Source organism: Oncorhynchus gorbuscha, linkage group LG19, assembly GCF_021184085.1.
Source record: "Oncorhynchus gorbuscha isolate QuinsamMale2020 ecotype Even-year linkage group LG19, OgorEven_v1.0, whole genome shotgun sequence".
NCBI classification, from domain to species: Eukaryota; Metazoa; Chordata; class Actinopteri; order Salmoniformes; family Salmonidae; genus Oncorhynchus; species Oncorhynchus gorbuscha.
The window spans coordinates 8,304,756-8,323,369 of NC_060191.1; the positions used below are offsets into that span (position 1 = coordinate 8,304,756).

At 46.4% G+C, this 18,614-nt stretch overlaps 1 protein-coding gene across 3 annotated transcripts in view; it reads left to right on the top strand.

Annotated features, from left to right (window-relative positions):
• Positions 1-273: 273 nt before the first annotated feature.
• Positions 274-18,614, top strand: part of LOC124005034 (multiple epidermal growth factor-like domains protein 8) — a 31,989-nt gene continuing 13,648 nt past the window's right edge. Inside the window, exons 1-26 of one of the 3 annotated variants that reach the window (XM_046313887.1) lie at positions 274-770; positions 1,852-2,103; positions 2,292-2,455; positions 2,690-2,899; positions 3,269-3,449; positions 3,875-3,963; positions 4,924-5,137; positions 8,588-8,771; positions 9,039-9,184; positions 9,411-9,521; positions 9,610-9,770; positions 10,174-10,275; positions 10,420-10,567; positions 11,215-11,378; positions 12,405-12,608; positions 12,736-12,936; positions 13,093-13,338; positions 13,453-13,571; positions 13,691-13,822; positions 13,989-14,186; positions 14,425-14,664; positions 14,831-15,015; positions 17,200-17,413; positions 17,659-17,902; positions 18,020-18,152; positions 18,281-18,531. In XM_046313887.1, the coding sequence (XP_046169843.1) occupies positions 1,929-2,103; positions 2,292-2,455; positions 2,690-2,899; positions 3,269-3,449; positions 3,875-3,963; positions 4,924-5,137; positions 8,588-8,771; positions 9,039-9,184; positions 9,411-9,521; positions 9,610-9,770; positions 10,174-10,275; positions 10,420-10,567; positions 11,215-11,378; positions 12,405-12,608; positions 12,736-12,936; positions 13,093-13,338; positions 13,453-13,571; positions 13,691-13,822; positions 13,989-14,186; positions 14,425-14,664; positions 14,831-15,015; positions 17,200-17,413; positions 17,659-17,902; positions 18,020-18,152; positions 18,281-18,531 (4,416 nt within the window). In that variant the 5' untranslated portion in view covers positions 274-770; positions 1,852-1,928. Of the gene's footprint in view, positions 771-1,851; positions 2,104-2,291; positions 2,456-2,689; positions 2,900-3,268; positions 3,450-3,874; positions 3,964-4,923; positions 5,138-8,587; positions 8,772-9,038; positions 9,185-9,410; positions 9,522-9,609; positions 9,771-10,173; positions 10,276-10,419; positions 10,568-11,214; positions 11,379-12,404; positions 12,609-12,732; positions 12,937-13,092; positions 13,339-13,452; positions 13,572-13,690; positions 13,823-13,988; positions 14,187-14,424; positions 14,665-14,830; positions 15,016-17,199; positions 17,414-17,658; positions 17,903-18,019; positions 18,153-18,280; positions 18,532-18,614 lie in introns of those variants that run through there. The other 2 variants (XM_046313885.1, XM_046313886.1) reach the window with 2 other exon arrangements.

Sequence of the window (18,614 nt, forward strand, 5' to 3'; positions counted from 1 at the left end):
ACCTCATGCCAATCACATTAGCCTAGTTGGCTCAACCGTCCCGCTGGGCGGACACTGATCCGTAGAGGTTTTTTAAGAAGGTGGACTTTGTAGCGTTTATTGCATTGGTTATCGACTGCACAGCGCAAAGAGAGGAAATCTGTGACTGGGATGTTTTTTTGGTATTTTGCATGATATCGGTCCCCACTCCCATTTTCCCGCAATGGAATGTGTTTTGTTCCAACACCCCATACACTAGGTGGCGGCAATACACTAATAGGTGTGGTCTGCAATAAAACCTTAAAAAATAAGAAGCAGTGAATTCAATGAAATATTTTTTGTTTCAATACCCTGTACAGAGGAAGTCTGCCATAAACCGTTAGAGAAAGAAGAGGAGCATTTTGTGTGGGAGGCTGCCATGTACAAAAACAACAAACATTAAGTAACATTTCACGCTGGCTAGTGTGCTAAGGCAAATTTATGAAGATGTGTCTGAAGCTGCGACAGATATATTTCATTAGTATTATGATTTAGCTAAACATCATTGAATAGATGGCTGCGCTTTTGCATCTGGAAATAGCTTGCTCGCTAACTGTAGCAGCAGTCCAGTAAGCGCGAGCCCCTGCGGAGGGTGGTCAGGACGGCGAGGACTGGAGTCCAGTGCTGGAGTCCGGCGACACTCTGGTAGCCACTGCTGGCTAACGTTAGCTATCTCACAATCAGTTTTGCGTTGTGTCGCTCATAACTCACTGACAATGTAGAATATCATAGGGACGGAGACACGGGATCTGGTGAGTATTACGAATGCATGGGAAGGCTAAGCTAACGGTCCTCTGCTAGTGTGGTATTTGTTTAACTAGGTAACGTTATCTCTTTCAAGATAGCTACCTTTAGCGTAGCGGAATTTGCTGTTAACGTTCAATACTCGCTTGCTAGCTGGTTATAACTAACTAGATACTAGCAACATACAACTTTTGTATTTAGCTATTATGTCTACGTTAGCCAACTAATGATATTACGTTAGCTAGCCTTAACAATAACCGTTAACGTTAGCTAGCTAGTTATGATTTGTCTGCGGAAAGTTAGCATTGTTTTGATACTGGCTAGCTACTAGTAACGTTAGCCAACTACTCGCTCACGGTTTCCTGGCATTTCGCTATAAGTTATATACGTTTATTTTTCTTTAAAATGATTTGCTAAACGTGGTTCAATTGAGATGTTTGCTAATCAGTAAACCAGAAACCGAGCAGCAACCATAGACAGAACAACAGCGATAATGATTAGCTCTGAATATCTATATTGAAAACGTCTTAATGTTTTGAGAATTGTAACTAGAAACTATTTGTACATGTCTGAAATTCAAATGAATGAGATTCTATCATATTGACAGAATCTTCTACAGTGTTGTCAGTTTACAACATCACCTCTGGCTCTGACTATTGTGACTTTACAAAATGTGAATCATTAATTTACCTTTCTTAGAGACAGAAATAATTGGAACAGTAATAACACTAGGCTCATATGAAAAGCACATTCCTTAAGTTGTCACTCTGCCATCGACATAAATGAAATAATATGTTCTCTTCCTGCCAGCACATATTTTTTTCCCCTGTTTGGTTACTTATGAATGTTACTGTAATATGTATGTATTTAGTTTGATTGGAAGTTATTGCCAAATGCCTATCTTGTGGAGTTTTAGATTTTTGACTCTGTAAATATGCTGCTGTAACCAGAATGCAGCACTGATGTGACTTATAGGATGAAATATGCTCTAGTTTTGCCTATATTGAAACGCAACTTCTTTGTAAAATATTTTTTTGCATATGTAGTCCATCTCACTGAAGTTGCATTGCTTGTTTGAACCATTTCTAGGTTCCCGGCTTGTGAGCGAGGTAATCGGACAACCCCGTCTTCTTCACCTCCTCCATCTATTCCAGGTGGGGGAGAGGATGGCCTCCCTCCTCCATGTCCCCCTGCTGGGGTTGCTGCTGGTGGCTGTAGCCCCTGGGTGTTGGGCAGGAGACTGTAAGGGCCACAGACAGGTGCTCAGGGGCCCCCCAGGGTACGTCACAGACGGGCCAGGGAACTACTCTGTAAACGGGAACTGCGAGTGGCTCGTCAAAGGTGAGTGAGACAGTGGTAGGAAGTGCTGTGAGGACAGTGTGTGTTGATAGATTAGTTGTCTTAGTTGATTGTCAGTTTGATGTGAATACATGGGTCTCAAAATATGCCAAGGAAAATCCTGTGTCGAGCAAATCAAGTGTACTCTAAATTATATCAGACTGATGTTTCTTACCTGTATTCTCTCCAAGCCCCCAGCAGCAATTACCGTATCGTCCTAAACTTTACCTTCATGGAGACCGAATGCACGTATGATTACCTGTTCGTCTACGACGGAGACTCCTACCAGAACCCTCTACTGGCCAGTCTGAGTGGCAACACCCTGCCGCAGCCCATAGAAGCCAAGTCTGGCAAGGTAACCGCATCATTATCTATGGAAGGCGGAACTAGACATGTTCTGAGATGTCAGATATCAACCTCAGACTGCTGGGCATTTGGGTGGGGAAACTTAATACCAGCATTAAATGGATGGATTTATTGACGGGTTTCCATGGCCTCAATTTGATTTCAGCACAAATTTGACTTTTCTGACTCGATGGGCTGAATGTTGTCCATTGCCCCCTTCACATCCTTTCTCTCCTCCCTCCAGATGCTGCTCCACCTCTTCAGTGATGCCAACTACAACCTCCTGGGCTTCAATGCCACCTACTCATTCTCTGTGTGCCCTGGGGCCTGCGGAGGTCACGGGCGCTGTGACACGGCCTCGTCCCTGTGCCAGTGCCATCTGGGCTGGGGAGGAGCCGACTGCAGCACCCCTTTATGTCCCCAGGCCTGCATCCTGCATGGCACCTGTGACAAGGTAAGAAGGGGAAGGGAGACTTTATTATCCATATTGGAAACTGCAGTCTTTAGGCAACATACAGACAACGTATTGGTTTATTACAGTGCAATAAAACAAAGGTTGGATGAGTTAGTCCTGGATTGAAAGTGGACAGCCAACTGAGATGCTGGAGACGGCTAGTTGAGGGAACCTATGTACAAGACTGCCTAAGAAGTTAATTATTAAGCAGGGTATACGTTTGAGTTCAATCACATAAGGGGAAACCAGTGCAGGAACATAAATAAGGAACATAAATGACCTTCCTTTCCTTCACATGTTGTAATATCGTTGATTGCTGATTTCTCTCAAACTTTCTCCTTCTCTCTTTCTCCTTTCTCTTCCTCTCAGAGAGGAGAGCGTTGTCTCTGCAGCTCAGACTTCCTGGGCCAGAGCTGTCAGCTGGGTCTCCGTGATGACAGTGGGGCAGGGCAGTGGTGGCAGGTGAGTGGGGCCGACCCCTACATGCCACCCCGGACCGGTTCTGCTGGGGTCTACCTGTCCTCCACTGGAGCCATGTACCTGTTTGGAGGTGAGATGGAACACTGAACAACTGTTTGTTTATTTTTTTATATAGTGGTGTATCCCATTTGACATAAAACAAGTATTATATATGCCCATGGTATACCAATAATGTATACCATTCTAATTCAGGTGTTGTTAGTTAGGGTTGTTAGTTAGCAGGGTGTTGCAAGTCAGTGTTAGGATTGTTTTGTTTTCACTTTATGCTCTGATTCATTGTCTAACTAGACCCGATATCGACCCAGTCAGGAGTATTGGTGGGCTTGGTTAACATTATCCCAGTTTAGATGAGTCGAGCACATGGCTTCACAGAAGACCTTGACATTATTGCTGTTAGACAACTGGCTCTGCATAGTAATCATTGTGGCATTCAATGTATGTCATGATGTAATTGGTTAACTGGTTCTGTATGGTTGGGGCTGTTTGATATTTCAGGGTTTGACTTGAACCGAGCTTTGGGGGACCTGGTTAAATACAACTTCAGCTTGAACCAATGGGAGAACAGATCTTATGGACACTCCCCAGTAAGTGCATGCCAGAAATGTCATCTTAATAAAATATGTCAAAGACTGTTCTCTTTAGTTATTCTTTCCTGTGTTTATCTTATGCTTTGATATTTTATTCAAGATCCCAGCAAAAATCGGCTTTTCATTTATCTGACTTTCATGAAACTACATGTCCAGCCCTTCTATTTAGCCTCACAATAAAGTGTTTTACCATTTTCTTTTCAAGACAACCAGGGCTACAAGTTGAACACAAAACAATTTGACATAAACAGTTACTTTCATGTGTTTTATTGACAAATGTCCATAAACAAATAAGGTCAGCCAAAGCAAAAACCTGATAAATGAATTTATATGAATGCTGTAAGTACAGAAATTGTCAGTGACAACTGTTTGGAGTTTGTGACAGCAACTACAGTATGTGAACTTATTACAGTATTATAGACACTATGTCCTGGGATTCACTATGATCTTCTATGTTGAATAACCCCTTCTGTTTTAACAACTCTCTTGTAGCTTGTGAGCGTAATAGAGCAAAACATGTTACATGTGCTTGTTCATGTGACTCTCATCTTTTAATAATTTGTAGCCCAAACCATTCGGACTCTACAGGGTTTTTTGTATAAAAGACCCGGCCCCAGGCCCCTTCGGGTTACACCTTGTCTCACAAATACCACTCTAGCTTCGCCCCTATTAATCACACAGACTAAAAGGGGTCATTTCAAAATGCATCGGCGATGCAATGGGACTCATTGGACTAAACCAATGCTCCTAAAAATCTCTCTTTCTCTCCCTCTCCTGTAGAAATGAGTTAACAACACTCCCTATCTTACTGCTTCACTTTCACCCCTCCCTTTTTTCTTGTTCCCACTTCCGCTCATCCTTCCCTTCCTCCTGCTCACCCTATCCCAACTGCCATCTCTCTTCTCATCACCACCCTCTTCCTCTCGCCCTTCTTTCTTTCCCCTCTCCCTCTGTCAGGCGGCTCGTCACTCCCACACGGCAGTAGAGTGGAAGGGGAACATGGTTATCTTCGGAGGAGAGCTCGCGAGCGGCGCTTTAGCCAGTGACGTCTGGATGTACCGCCCAATCCATGATGACTGGCAGCAGCTCGGCCAATCCCATTCGCCCGGGGCACCGAGGGTGGCCAACCATGCAGCAGCTGTAGTGGACGACTATCTCTACATATTTGGAGGTAAATAACTTATTGAAATACAATGTTGTTCACTGAATTTGTAGAATATGTTTCTAAACACTTCTCCATTAATGTGGATGCTACCATGATTATGGAAAATCCTGAATTAATCGTGAATAATGATGAGTGAGAAAGTTAGAGTAAATGCTAACCTCCCCTGTTATTGTAATGGTAAGATGTTAGCATGTCTTGGGGTTATGATATTTGTGTCTAACTTTCTATTTTACGCTGTACTGTTAGATTTCAGATTCCAAAAAGCAAGTCGTGCAGGCTCTAGTTTTGTCTTCTCTTAATTATTGTCCAGTCATGTGGTCAAGTGCTGCAAAGAAAGACCTAGTTAAACTGCAGCTGGCCCAGAACAGAGTGCCACGTCTTGCTCTTCATTGTAATCAGAGAGATAATATACAGTATTCAGAAAAGTATTCAGATCCCTTGACTTTTTCCACATTTTGTTATGTTACAGCCTTATTGTAAAATTGATTCAATAAATAATGTTCCTCATCAATCTACACACCCCGTAATGATAAAGTGAAAACAGGTTTTGAGAATTTTTTGCTAATCTATTAAAAACACTTTACAACTTTACATAAGTATTCAGACCTTTTGCTATTAGACTCTAAATTGAGCTCAGCTGCATCCTGTTTTCATTGATCATCCTTGATGTTTGTACAACTTGATTGGAGTCCACCTGTGGTACATTCAATTGATTGGACATGATTCGGGCTCCCGAGTGGCGTGGCGGTCTAAGGCACTACATCTCAGTGCTAGAGGCGTCACTACAGACACCCTGGTTCGAATCCAGGCTGTAACACAACCGGCCGCGTTTGGGTGTCCCATAGGGCGGCGCACAATTGGCCCAGCGTTGTCCAGGTTTGGCTGGTGTAGGCCGTCATTGTAAATAAGAGTTTGTTTTAATATGTCTTGCCTAGTTAAAATAAAAAACATGTATTTTCTGTCTATATAAGGTCCCATATTTGACAGTCCATGTCAGAGCAAAAACCAAGCCACGAGGTCGAAGGAATTGTCCGTAGAGCTCCAAGACAGGATTGTGCCGAGGCACAGATCTGGGGAAGGGTAGCAAAAAATGTAAACATTACATACATTTACATTTAAGTCATTTAGCAGACGCTCTTATCCAGAGCGACTTACAAATTGGTGCATTCACCTTATGACATCCAGTGGAACAGTCACTTTACAATAGTGCATCTAAATCTTAAAGGGGGGTGAGAAGGATTACTTATCCTATCCTAGGTATTCCTTAAAGAGGTGGGGTTTCAGGTGTCTCCGGAAGGTGGTGATTGACTCCGCTGTCCTGGCGTCGTGAGGGAGTTTGTTCCACCATTGGGGGGCCAGAGCAGCGAACAGTTTTGACTAGGCTGAGCGGGAACTGTACTTCCTCAGTGGTAGGGAGGCGAGCAGGCCAGAGGTGGATGAACGCAGTGCCCTTGTTTGGGTGTAGGGCCTGATCAGAGCCTGGAGGTACTGAGGTGCCGTTCCCCTCACAGCTCCGTAGGCAAGCACCATGGTCTTGTAGCGGATGCGAGCTTCAACTGGAAGCCAGTGGAGAGAGCGGAGGAGCGGGGTGACGTGAGAGAACTTGGGAAGGTTGAACACCAGACGGGCTGCGGCGTTCTGGATGAGTTGTAGGGGTTTAATGGCACAGGCAGGGACGGGAGATGGCAAGTGACGGGAGATGACAAGTGCCTGGATTAGGACCTGCGCCGCTTCCTGTGTGAGACAGGGTCGTACTCTGCGGATGTTGTAGAGCATGAACCTACAGGAACGGGCCACCGTCTTGATGTTAGTTGAGAACGACAGGGTGTTGTCCAGGATCACGCATTGAAGATACCCAAGAACACAGTGGCCTCCATCATTCTTAAATGGAAGAAGTTGGGCATCACCAAGACTCTTCCTAGAGCTGGCCAACCTGAGCAATCGGGGGAGAAGGGCCTTGGTCAGGGAAGTGACCAAGAACCCGATGGTCACTCTGACAGAGCTCCCGAGTTCCTCTGTGGAGAAAATACATTCCTCAGTTAAAGGCACATGACAGCCCGCTTGGAGTTTGCCTAGGCACCTAAAGACTCTCAGACCATGAGAAGCAAGATTCTCTGGCCTGAATGTCAAGTGTCACGTCTGGAAGAAACCTGGCACCATCCCAATGGTGAAGCATGGTGGTGGCAGCATCATTCTGTGGGGATGTTTTTCAGTGGCAGTGACTGGGAGAATAGTCAGGATCGAGGGAAAGATGAACAGAGAAAAGTACAAAGAGATCCTGGATGAAAACCTGCTCCAGAGCGCTCAGGACCTCAGACTGGGGCAAAGGTTCACCTTCCAGCAGGACAACGACCCTAAGCACGCAGCCAAGGTAACACAGGAGTGGCTTCGGAACAAGTCTCTGAATGTCCTTGAGTGGTCCAGCCAGAGGCTGGACTTGAACCCAATCAAAAATCTCTGGACAGACCTGAAAATAGCTGTGCAGTGATGCTCCCCATTCAACCTGACAGAGCGTGAGAAGATCTGCAGAGAAGAATGAGAGAAACTCCCCAAATACAGGTGTGGCAAGCTTGTAGCGTCATACCCAATAAGACTCAAGACTGTAATCCCTGCCAACGGTGTTTCAACAAAGTACTGAGGAAAGGTTTTTTATTTATTTATACATTTGCAAACCTTTATAAAAACCTGTTTTGGTTTTTTCATTATGGGGTATTGTGTGTAGATTGATGAGGGGGGGGGGGACTATTTAATCCGTTTTAGAATAAGGTTGTAACGGAACAAAATTAGGAAAAAGTCAAGGGGTCTGAATACTTTCCGAATGCACTGTATGTCGTGTTTTGTGTTGACGCCCGGAAGAGTAGATCCTGCTTTTGCAACAGCTAATGGGGATCCAAATAAAACACCACATTATTTGCGATTCATTCAGGACTGAGTTATCATGGTAGCATCCACGTTCATGTAGAAGTTTTTTTAAGAAACATTATATTCTTATTTACAATAAAGGTAACTCCAAAATGACACTACATTATTTACCATTAATTTAATTTGGACGCACAATCTGAAACAAAACCGACACAAACAGCAAATGCATCCAACCAGTTTATAAAGCCACAAGCTCGATGTAATCCATGTGTACTAGGAATATTGGACCATATACTAAACTTTTGACGTCTTTAATACACACAATGGAATTATGTACAAAATAGAACAGCACTTTTTGTACATAATTCAATCTAAACAGTTCACCCAATATGGATTAAAATACCCTCATTAAAGCTGTCAGTCTGTACTTTAACCTCGTAGCCCATTGTATCATTTGAAATCCAAAGTGCTGGAGTACTGCTGCCAAACAACAACAAATGTGTCACTGTCTCAATACTTCACTCTATCCTAAGATTGTGCCTATCCGTTGTGAATACGTGCTCTTGTAATCTTTCTCTCCTCTCCCCTCTGCAGGTCGTACGGAAGAGGATATGTTCTCGTCATCTCTGTATCGGTTTGGTCTGCGGGGGTCTGGGGTGTGGGAAGCGGTGCAGGCCACTGGGGGGAAGCCCCCTGCCACAGCAGGCCACTCCATGGTGTTCCACCCCCCGTCCCGGGCCCTGCTGGTCTACGGGGGCCACAGGCCTACCACTGCCAGGTACAGTTGGAGGAGGGGATTGTGGGGCTGATGGTGATGTGTGTTTATTATCAAAGTTGAAGTACACACTGGGGGTACACTGTGTCGTGTGTGTTTGATGCTATTTGGTAATGCAAGAACAGGTTCTTGGCTTCTCCAAGTGTCAGTGTCCGTGGGATTCCCAGTAGTGTTGGTATCTATGTGTCTCAGCAGGTGTCTGTGTTAACGTTGGACTGTTTCTATTGTATCAAATAATCTGCCTCCTTCCTGCCTCTCTCTCCCCCTCAGGTTCAGTGTACGTGTGAACTCCACAGATGTATTCCACGTGGACCGGAGGTTCTGGACCTCTTTCCGTTCCCGTTTCCCAGCCACAGGCCCCAGGGAGAGAGCCTTCCACTCAGCCACCGTCATCGGAAACTACATGGTGGTCTATGGTGAGGGGGACGTATGGTAGAGATGGAGATTGTGATCACAGAGAATATAGGATAGGGATGGAGACCTCTTGAATGGATTCATACAATTGTTTGCTGTCCAGCCCCTTTTCCCTCTAATATTGCTCTTATTCTCCCTATTCTCTCTCTCTTTCTCTCTCTCTTTCTCTCTCTCTCACTCACTCACTCACTCACTCACTCACTCACTCACTCACTCACTCTCTCTCAGGGGGAAATGTGCACATCCACTACCAGGAGGAGAAGTGTTATGATGAGGAAATCTTCTTCTACCACCTGGGGTGTCACCAGTGGGTGTCAGCTGGGTCGAGCCTCCAACACAGTGAGTCCCTACACACACACATTCTCACTCGCTCATACACAGACATATTCATGTTGCTTTATGTTGAATCATCTCTCTTTTTGTACAGGAGGAGGCTGTGAGGGGCGGTACTCCCATGTAGCTGCTGTGATGGAGGGCAGGGTGCTGCTGGTTGCCGGGGGTTACAGTGGTATTGCCCGTGGAGACCTGGTGGCATACAAAGTTCCACTGTTCGTGAGCAGCGACCCAGGAGACCGGGTGAGTCAAGAAGTAAGGAAGGGGGAGGGATGGAGAGTTTATTAAGGAATATTATTACATGGTGGACAGGGTTGAAACTGCAATTCTCTCATCTCCTGAAGCATAAAGTTTTTCAGTGATAATGTTTTTTGGGGATTGAACGCAGGACATTGTATTTCTTGTGCACAATTTTGTGGTAGTTCACAGTATAGTGTGGTGCAGGGCTCTCCAACCCTGTTCCTGGAGAGCTACCCTCCTGTAGGTTTTCACACCAACCCCAGTTGTAACTAACCTGATTCATCTTATCAACCAGCAAATTATTAGTATTAGGGTTGGAGCAAAAACCTACTGGACAGTAGCTCTCCGGGAACATGGTTGGAGAGCTCTGCTGTGGTGTGTGTATCTTTGTTTGACTGTCCGTTTCTGTGTGTGTCAGGACGCTGTGTGTGCCGAGGCACCAGACGAGAGCATGTGTCTGAAGAACCCAGAATGCAGCTGGTGTGAGGGCCGCTGTCGGGAGTACCAACCCACCAACCCGGTAACACACCTATCCAACACTCTGCTTTTTCCATCCCTTTTTCTCCATCTTCAACCCAAACCTCCTCAATCTGTCCTCCCCATCCACCTTCTAACAATCTAACTTGACCATGGATAAAAACAATGTTCAACTGTCTCTCCCCAGTGTGGCAGCACAGGGTGCCTGGGCCTGGCCCGCTTTCTGTCTGACTGCCAGTCCTGCCTGGTGTTCAGTGGGACTCCAGGTTCCCTGCCCCGTGCCCCCGGTGACTTCGGCTGGTGTGTCCAGAACGAGTCCTGCCTACCTGTGTCAGGTGAGATGCACAGAGGGAGGAGGGGAATTACAAATATCAAAAGCTAGAATGCATAGGAGAAAAAAGACATGAGGGACCATGAATTGGGGCTCCCCGCTAGATATCTACTGCAGCCCTCATCCTCCACATACAACACCCATCTGCCAGTCACATTCTGTTAAAGGTCCCCAAAGCACACACATCCCTGGGTCGCTCCTCTTTTCAGTTCGCTGCGTTTAATCTCCTTCTCGTCATTCAAAGAATCAATCATGGACGTTCTTACTTACAGTTGTGGCTGCTTCGTGTGATGTATTGCTGCCTCTACCTTCTTGCCCAATAATGTTTGTACCATGTTTTGTGCTGCTGCCATATTGTCATGTTGTGTTGCTACCATGCTGTGTTTATGTGTTGCTGCCATGCTATGTTGTCGTTTTAGGTCTCTCTTTATGTAGTGTTGTGGTGTCTTTTGTCCTATATTTGTTATTTATTTTTAATCCTAGTCCCTGTCCCCGCAGGAGGCAATTTGCCTTCTGGTAGGCCGTCATTGTAAATAAGAATTTGTTCTTAACTGACTTGCCTAGTTAAATAAAAATGATAAGTATTGTAAGATTAAGGTCTGGTACTGTGTGTGTTGTTTGATGAGCTCCCCCTCCCTCTCGGTATTGCAGATCAAAGTGCTTGCCGTGTGGACCAGATCTCAGGGGCGTATGGCTGGTGGGGGGAGCGTACCCGTTTCCTCACCTCACTCCTTTCCTGTCGCACTGAGAACTATGTCCCGGGACTGCACCTGCTCACCTTCCAGCACCCCCGCAATGACTCCCAGCCTGACAAGGTACAGAGGCCCCGCCTAGTAGGGTTGTCACGTTGCCAACATCGCAATACTACTATAACTGATTTTCCATGGCAAAAAGGAAAACACAAAGCAGACCTAACTCTTTGGTCTTTTAAAAAACCTACTGTATGTAGATTGTATGTTATAGCTTGGAAAATAAACTGAATTCTGGGTGACATCAGACTGCTTGTTTCCAACATTAGGACTGTTTCCTCAGAACATTTACTCCGCTCCATGTTTTGTGTCATGCCACAATACCTCTGAGTATCAGTATACTGGTACTACTCGTGACAACCCTACCGCCAAGTATTGTGGTCCTGTGTGGCTCGTGGGTTCGATTCCCTCACAAACACAACCAGTCATGATGTTTTCATCTGATTTGTCAAACAATCACTTCAAAGGGATCCTTTTACTAGGTTATCCAGGCACATTCATCCACTCTCAACATAGTTCCAGCCTCCAAGCAGTGGTGAATGGAAAGCGACATCTTTTACACAAAACACCAAAAAGTGTAATGACATTTGGCGATTATCATTAGGCAATAATTTATGCGTCCCCTGCTGTCCTCGCGTCCTGGTGTCGGCCACTTAACGCTGGCTTGTCAAAATGTCAGTGTTCTCATCGAACCACATCACATTTTGGAGTGTAGGCTAATACCACCAATTTATTTTCAAGTCCATTCGCAAATGTTTCATGCCTCTGACATGCGGTAATGAACAATAATGGAGTAGTAGCCTACAGTTTTCTTGACATTTTGTTTGAATTATTATGATAGGCCCGTGTTTTACCGGTATGGCGTACCCCACTTTCTTTTGCAAGGACACTAGCACCTTACCTCTACTTCTAGCTATACTGTGTCTCTAAAGCCCCTCTAAATACTTGCCCTCCTCCCACCCTGCTTAAGATAGTTTGGGAAGCCCACCGTCTTGTCTGACTGAATGTAATGCTGCTGACTTCTGACATGTTGTACCTTGCTGTCTGTTGTAACACCTCCATCCAATCCCTCTTGAACCTCCACTCCTTCAGGTGTCCATCCTGCGCAGCACCTCCATCATCCTCAGCCCCACCACAGAGATGGATGTCACCCTGCAGTTCCGGGGTTTCATCCACCCTCTGTGGGGTGCCCCTCCACCTGCACCCCCTCCCACCGAGACAGTTTCCATGTGGGCCAGGATACAGAGGCTACACTTTGAGGCCCGCATGGCTGCTGGACCCAACTCCCTGCAACTGGTGAGCGAGGGAGAAAGAGCGGGAGATGGTCGCTTACATTACACATTTTTTGAGAGATACGAGTAGATCCAGCCTGTAATTTGTTTTACTGAACTCTCTCAATCCCTCTTCCTCCTCCACTCAGAAGGAAGTGGTAGGTCGCTGGGCAGCTCACCAGGAGAAGGAGACAAAGCTGCTGTCCCGTCCTGACATTGGTCGTCTGTTTCCCAACCTGACCCGGGGGAACCGCTACCTGGTCCAGGCCGAGGGATACCTCAACAACTCAGGCTCTGGACAGACCAGTGAGATGGCCCTGACCTGGAACAGAACCGCTCTGCCCGGCGGAAGTGTGAGTACCAGCTGACAATTACACATTTTATAAACAAAAGGTTTTCACAGTAATACTGAGGCTCAATACCCTTAACATCAATATTGAATATGTTTGTTTCTCCCACTGTCTCTCGATCTCTTTTTTTTTGTTGATCTCCTTTCTTTCTCTCTGTAGGAGATTTCCTTCCTGTTCTTGGAGCCATACCGTTCTGGCTCTTGCTCGGGGTACCAGTCTTGCTTGGCATGTCTGTCAGACCAGTCCTGTGGCTGGTGCCCATCTCTGGGCCGCTGTCTGTTCCGTGCACTGCCTGACCTGGAGCCCTGCCCGGAGGACCAGGGGGGAGGGGAACGCCACCTGCTGCTGGCCCCGCCACAATGCACCCTCTGTGAGGAGTACAGGGACTGCTCCGCCTGCACTCAGGTATTTAACATACAGATCACCTCACTGCCATTAGCTTCATAAAACATTTTATATGTTTTATACTCCCCTTATAGATCTTATAGACCTTTGACTCTTATGATCTTTGGCCGACAGGACCACTACTGTGAGTGGCAGATCAACTCCAGCAAGAAGGGTGACTACCAATGCAGCCGACGGGGAAGACTGGAAGGATCCATTCGCGACCCAGAGGGGTGCCCTAAAGTCTGCAACCAGTGAGTACCCACTGTGAGGCTCATCGTAATATAATGTTTCTTGGGGCAATTACTTCTAGGTTATGTAACTCTCTCCACCTCTCTCTCTCTCTCTCCCCCTTCCTCACCTCTGTAAACAGGAGGAGGACGTGTGGAGAGTGTCTGTCTAACTCCAGTCAGTGTGCGTGGTGTGAGTCGGCCCAGGCCTGCTTCTACTTCGCTGCCTACCTCACCAAGTATCCCTACGGAGAGTGCAGGGACTGGTATGACAGGTAAACCATTAGAACCAATGAGCTGAACTCCTGTAGTCAGCAGTTTCATCTTATTTCTCTTTCCTATTTACAATCTATTATGTACCAACAACGTTCAATAACCTTTTCTCTCTCTCTCTCCCTCCTTCCCCCAATCCTCCCTCCATCCCTCTCTCCCCCACTCCAGTGTTCACTCTGTGCCCCAGTGTAAGCAGTGCTCAGCTCTGGTCACCTGTACAGACTGTCTCCAGACGTTTCAGTGCGGCTGGTGTGGAGACTACAACAACCCCACCATCGGCAGATGTCTACGAGGAGACTGGGGAGGGATGGACGACCCCTCTGTGTATAACTGCAGTGTGGCTGTCGATGAAGTACGGGCTACCAGGTATGATGACCAGCAAACTACCACACTTCAAAATGCTTACTTACCCAGGTTTGACTTCAACTGAGGACAAGCCCACAAAACGGGCTGTGGTGATGGAGAAAATCATTATCTGAGCAGGTCCAGTGTAACTAATGCCTACGTACACTGGACATGCCTGTGAAGTTACTATGTCAATACCAGACCACCTGTCTGCATTAGGATATAATGCTGAACCTTGTTATTCCTCCTCCCCCTCTAGTCCTGAGCCCCAGACCTTGGCCCCTCCACGGCCCATGGAGATGGAGATGGAGCTGGAGCACATGGAGGACGGGGAGAGGGACCCAGTCTGGTCCTACCCCAGCTGTCCCGATGTGGAGGAATGCAGGCTGGGCCTCCACAGCTGCCATCCCTTCGCCACCTGTGTCAACACCCCCACCTCCTTTGAGTGCCACTGTGAGAGGGGCTACACCGGGGACGGCACCCTGCACTGCAACCAGACGTGAGCCTCTCTCTCTCTCCCCATTTCACTCCCTGTCGCTCTTTCTTTTTCCCTCCCTCTCATCCTCCCTTATCATGACAAGCCCTTTTCCCTTCCACTAGCTTTTATGTCTCGTTCTCTGGATAACTCTATTCTCCTAAAGCCGACCTCTCTCTTTCTGCTCCAGTTGTTATAATGAGTGTCGTGAGGGCCAGTGCAGCGGCAGCCCGCGGTTCGAGTGTGAGTGTTCCCTGGGCTGGACATCTGACCCAGCCACACTGGTGCTGAGCGGGGTGGAGTGTGACGTGGACTGTGGCTGTAACTTCCACAGCACCTGTATCACCGCCCCAGGCATCTGTGACCACTGCCAGGGTGAGACAAACTTAAATATCAGCCCAAAAAAGGAAAAATTACAGCAACACCCCAAGATGACCAGAAAAACAAAATATACAGTTGTGGCCAAACGTTTTGAGAATGTTAAGAGAATTATGTTCTCAATATTCATAAACTGAATTTCAATTAAACTACTCGGTCTGCTACCAAGAATTTGTAAGATTCTTGTTGAAATGAAACAGACAGAGGCCAGTCTACAATAGTCAGCAACGTTTATTTACGTTTATTTACGAGAGCTCTACCAATCATCATGTACATTGGTTTATATATCTCCCTTTTCGTCATAAATGTCCCTCCTCTCAGACAATGACAATATAGTTTACAAGTCTTCTCCTACGCATACATAGCTTATCACTTCCTGCTTGGAATCATGTTACACAATCTACTGCAAGCCCAAGGTTTCTCCCCTCCCTAGGTGGGGAGACTTCCTTCCCTGTTATAAGTTTCACGGTGGTCACAAGTTGTCTGCCACAGTTCCTTGCCTGCTAACAGTCCCTCGTTTTTTATGAACAAACATTCTTCATCATTATACAGAGACAGGGTAGAATTTGTTTAGATATAGTCCTATCATTACTTTAAATGTATACATCATTTAGTCATTATACATCAAATTCATAACAGAGAATGACACAAATATTAATTTCCACAAAGTTTGCCGCTTCAGTGTCTTTAGATATTTTGATCAGATGTTACTATGAAATACTGAAGTATAATTACAAGCATTTCATAAGTGTCAAAGGCTTTTATTGACAATTACATGAAGTTGTTGCAGAGTCAATATTTGCAGTGTTGACTCTTCTTTTCCAAGACCTCTACAATCCGCCCTGGCATGCTGTCAATTAACTTCTGGGCCACATCCTGACTGATGGCAGCCCATTCTTGCATAATCAATGCTTAGAGTTTGTCAGAATTTGTGGGTTTTTGTTTGTCCATCCGCCCCTTGAGGATTGACCACAAGTTCTCAATGGGAATAAGGTCTGGGGGGTTTCGTGGCCATGGACCCAAAATATCAATGTTTTGTTCCCCGAGCCACATGGTTATCATTTTGCCCTATGGCAAGGTGCTCCATCATGCTGGAAAAAGGAAATTGTTCATCTCCACACTGTTCTTGGATGGTTGGGTGAAATTGCTCTCGGAGGATGTTTTGGTACCATTCTTTATTCATGGCTGTGTTTTTAGGCAAAATTGTGAGTGAGCCCACTCCCTTGGCTGAGAAGCAACCCCACACATGAATTGTCTCAGGATGCTTTACTGTTGGCATGACACAGGACTGATGGTAGCGCTCACCTTGTCTTCTCCGGACAAGCTTTTTTTCTGGATGCCCCAAACGATAAGAAAGGGGATTCATCAGAGAAAATGACTTCACCCCAGCCCTCAGCAGTCCAATCCCTATACCTTTGCAGAATATAAGTCTGTCCCTGATGTTTTTCCTGAAGAGAAGTGGCTCCAAAAGTCTTCTGCCTGCTGCCGTTCCTGAGCAAGCTCTGTACTGGTGGTGCCCAGCTGAATCAACTTTAGGAGACGGTCCTGGCGCTTGCTGGACTTTCTTGGGCGCCCTGAAGCCTTCGTCACAACAATTGAACCGCTCTCCTTGAAGTTCTTGGTGATCTGATAAATGGTTGATTTAGGTGCAATCTTACTGGCAGCAATATCCTTGCCTGTGAAGCCCTTTTTGTGCAAAGCAATGATGACAGCACGTGTTTCCTTGCAGGTAACCATGGTTGGCAGAGGAAGAACAATGATTCCAAGTACCACCCTCCTTTTGAAGCTTCCAGTCTGTTATTCGAACTCAATCAGCATGACAGAGTGATCTCCAGCCTTGTCCTCGTCAACACTCACACCTGTGTTAACAAGAGAATCACTGACATGATGTCAGCTGGTCCTTTTGTGGCAGGGCTGAAATGCAGTGGAAATGTTTTTGGGGGATTCAGTTCATTTGCATGGCAAAGAGGGACTTTGCAGTTAATTACAATTCCTCTGATCACTCTTCATAACATTCTGAGGTATATGCCAATTGCCATCATACAAACTGAAGCAGCATACTTTGACACATTTAAATTTTCACATTCTCAAAACTTTTGGCCACGACTGTAGTTTATTAATTTCAAAAGTTATAACTTTCTCTAATTAGTTAATGTGCTCTCCGTTCTCCCTTCTCCTCAGATTGGACAATGGGTCTCCAGTGTGAGCACTGTCGACCAGGGAGTTTTGGTTCTGCGCTGGCCGGGGGCGGGGGCTGTGTGCCCTGCCAGTGTAACGGCCATGGAGGCCCCCTCCTGGGCTTCTGCCACAATCAGACAGGCCAATGCTACTGCACACACCACACCCAGGGACCACACTGTGAATCCTGCTTGCCTGGATATTACGGAGACCCCAGGTGAGGGGGACAGACAATGGATGGATGGATTTATTATCCCCAGTGAGGAAATTCGTTTTGCAGCATTACAAGGGGAAAATAATAGGCATTCTGTAATTGATCTGTTTTATAGAACAGTATGTGTACTGTGCATCAGCAACTAGTTGCTATGTGCTCTGTAATTAAGAACCTGCTTCACTATACATTTGAATGTTTGAATTTCTCTCACTTAATGCATATCACTTATACAACTCTCTCTTCCTCAGGAATAATGGCACCTGTTTCCGTCAGTGTCAGGGGCGCTCTGTGATCCTGTCCCACCAGTCACCCCTCTCTGAACTCCCCATCTCGTCCTCCCTGGGGTGGCGAGGGGGCGTCGGGGGGAAGGGGGGACTCTCCCACTGTCTGTGGGTCCTGTCTGTCTCTGAGAACCTGGTCCCCTGTGTGCCGGGCAAGCTGTGCCCTCCTGTGGCTCTCACCCTGCACCCAGACTCCTACACACAGTGCACTGTGAGTACTAAGTACACACTAACTCCTACAACACAGACTGATGTTTATTGTGCTGTAGTGAACAGAGCCACCAGCATTCCCATGGCCTGAGATGTATTTTCTGTCTCTCGCACACAGAGCTCCTACGTTTACGTGTTTGATGGCCTGCCTCGTTTCTTGAGCAACGGGGTGGTGCACTCGGACCACAACCTGATTGGCGCGTTCTGTGGGACGACCCGGACTCAGCCAATTACAGTGGAGGCCACTTCAGGTTAAAACTTCTAGTCGTTTTTAAAAAAGTTTTAAAATAAAGTTTTTCTCCTACTTATTTTCTGACTGTAAATATCATGAGTAGTATTGAAAGATTCCCTCTCTGATCCCTCTGTTTTTCTCTCCCAGGTGTGATCTCTGTGTACTTTGAGGCCAACGTCTCGTCCGACCGACCTCAGGGTTTCAACGCCTCCTTCTGGGTGCGGCGTTGTCGCCAGGTTTCTGAGGCGGGGGAGGATGGGTCACCCGTATGCCAGGGAGGGGCACAGTGCAGCGAGGGGCTGTGCAAGTGTACTCAGGGGTATGGGGGACCGTACTGCGACAGGCCCCTCTGTCCTGAGGGCTGTGGGCTAGCAGAGGGCCGAGGCTCCTGTAACTTGGTGAGAGGGACTAAACACTAGCACTGTTACTGCAAGACAGTTTGAATGCTCATTGTTGTTTTGTTGGTGTTTTGATGTTTTCC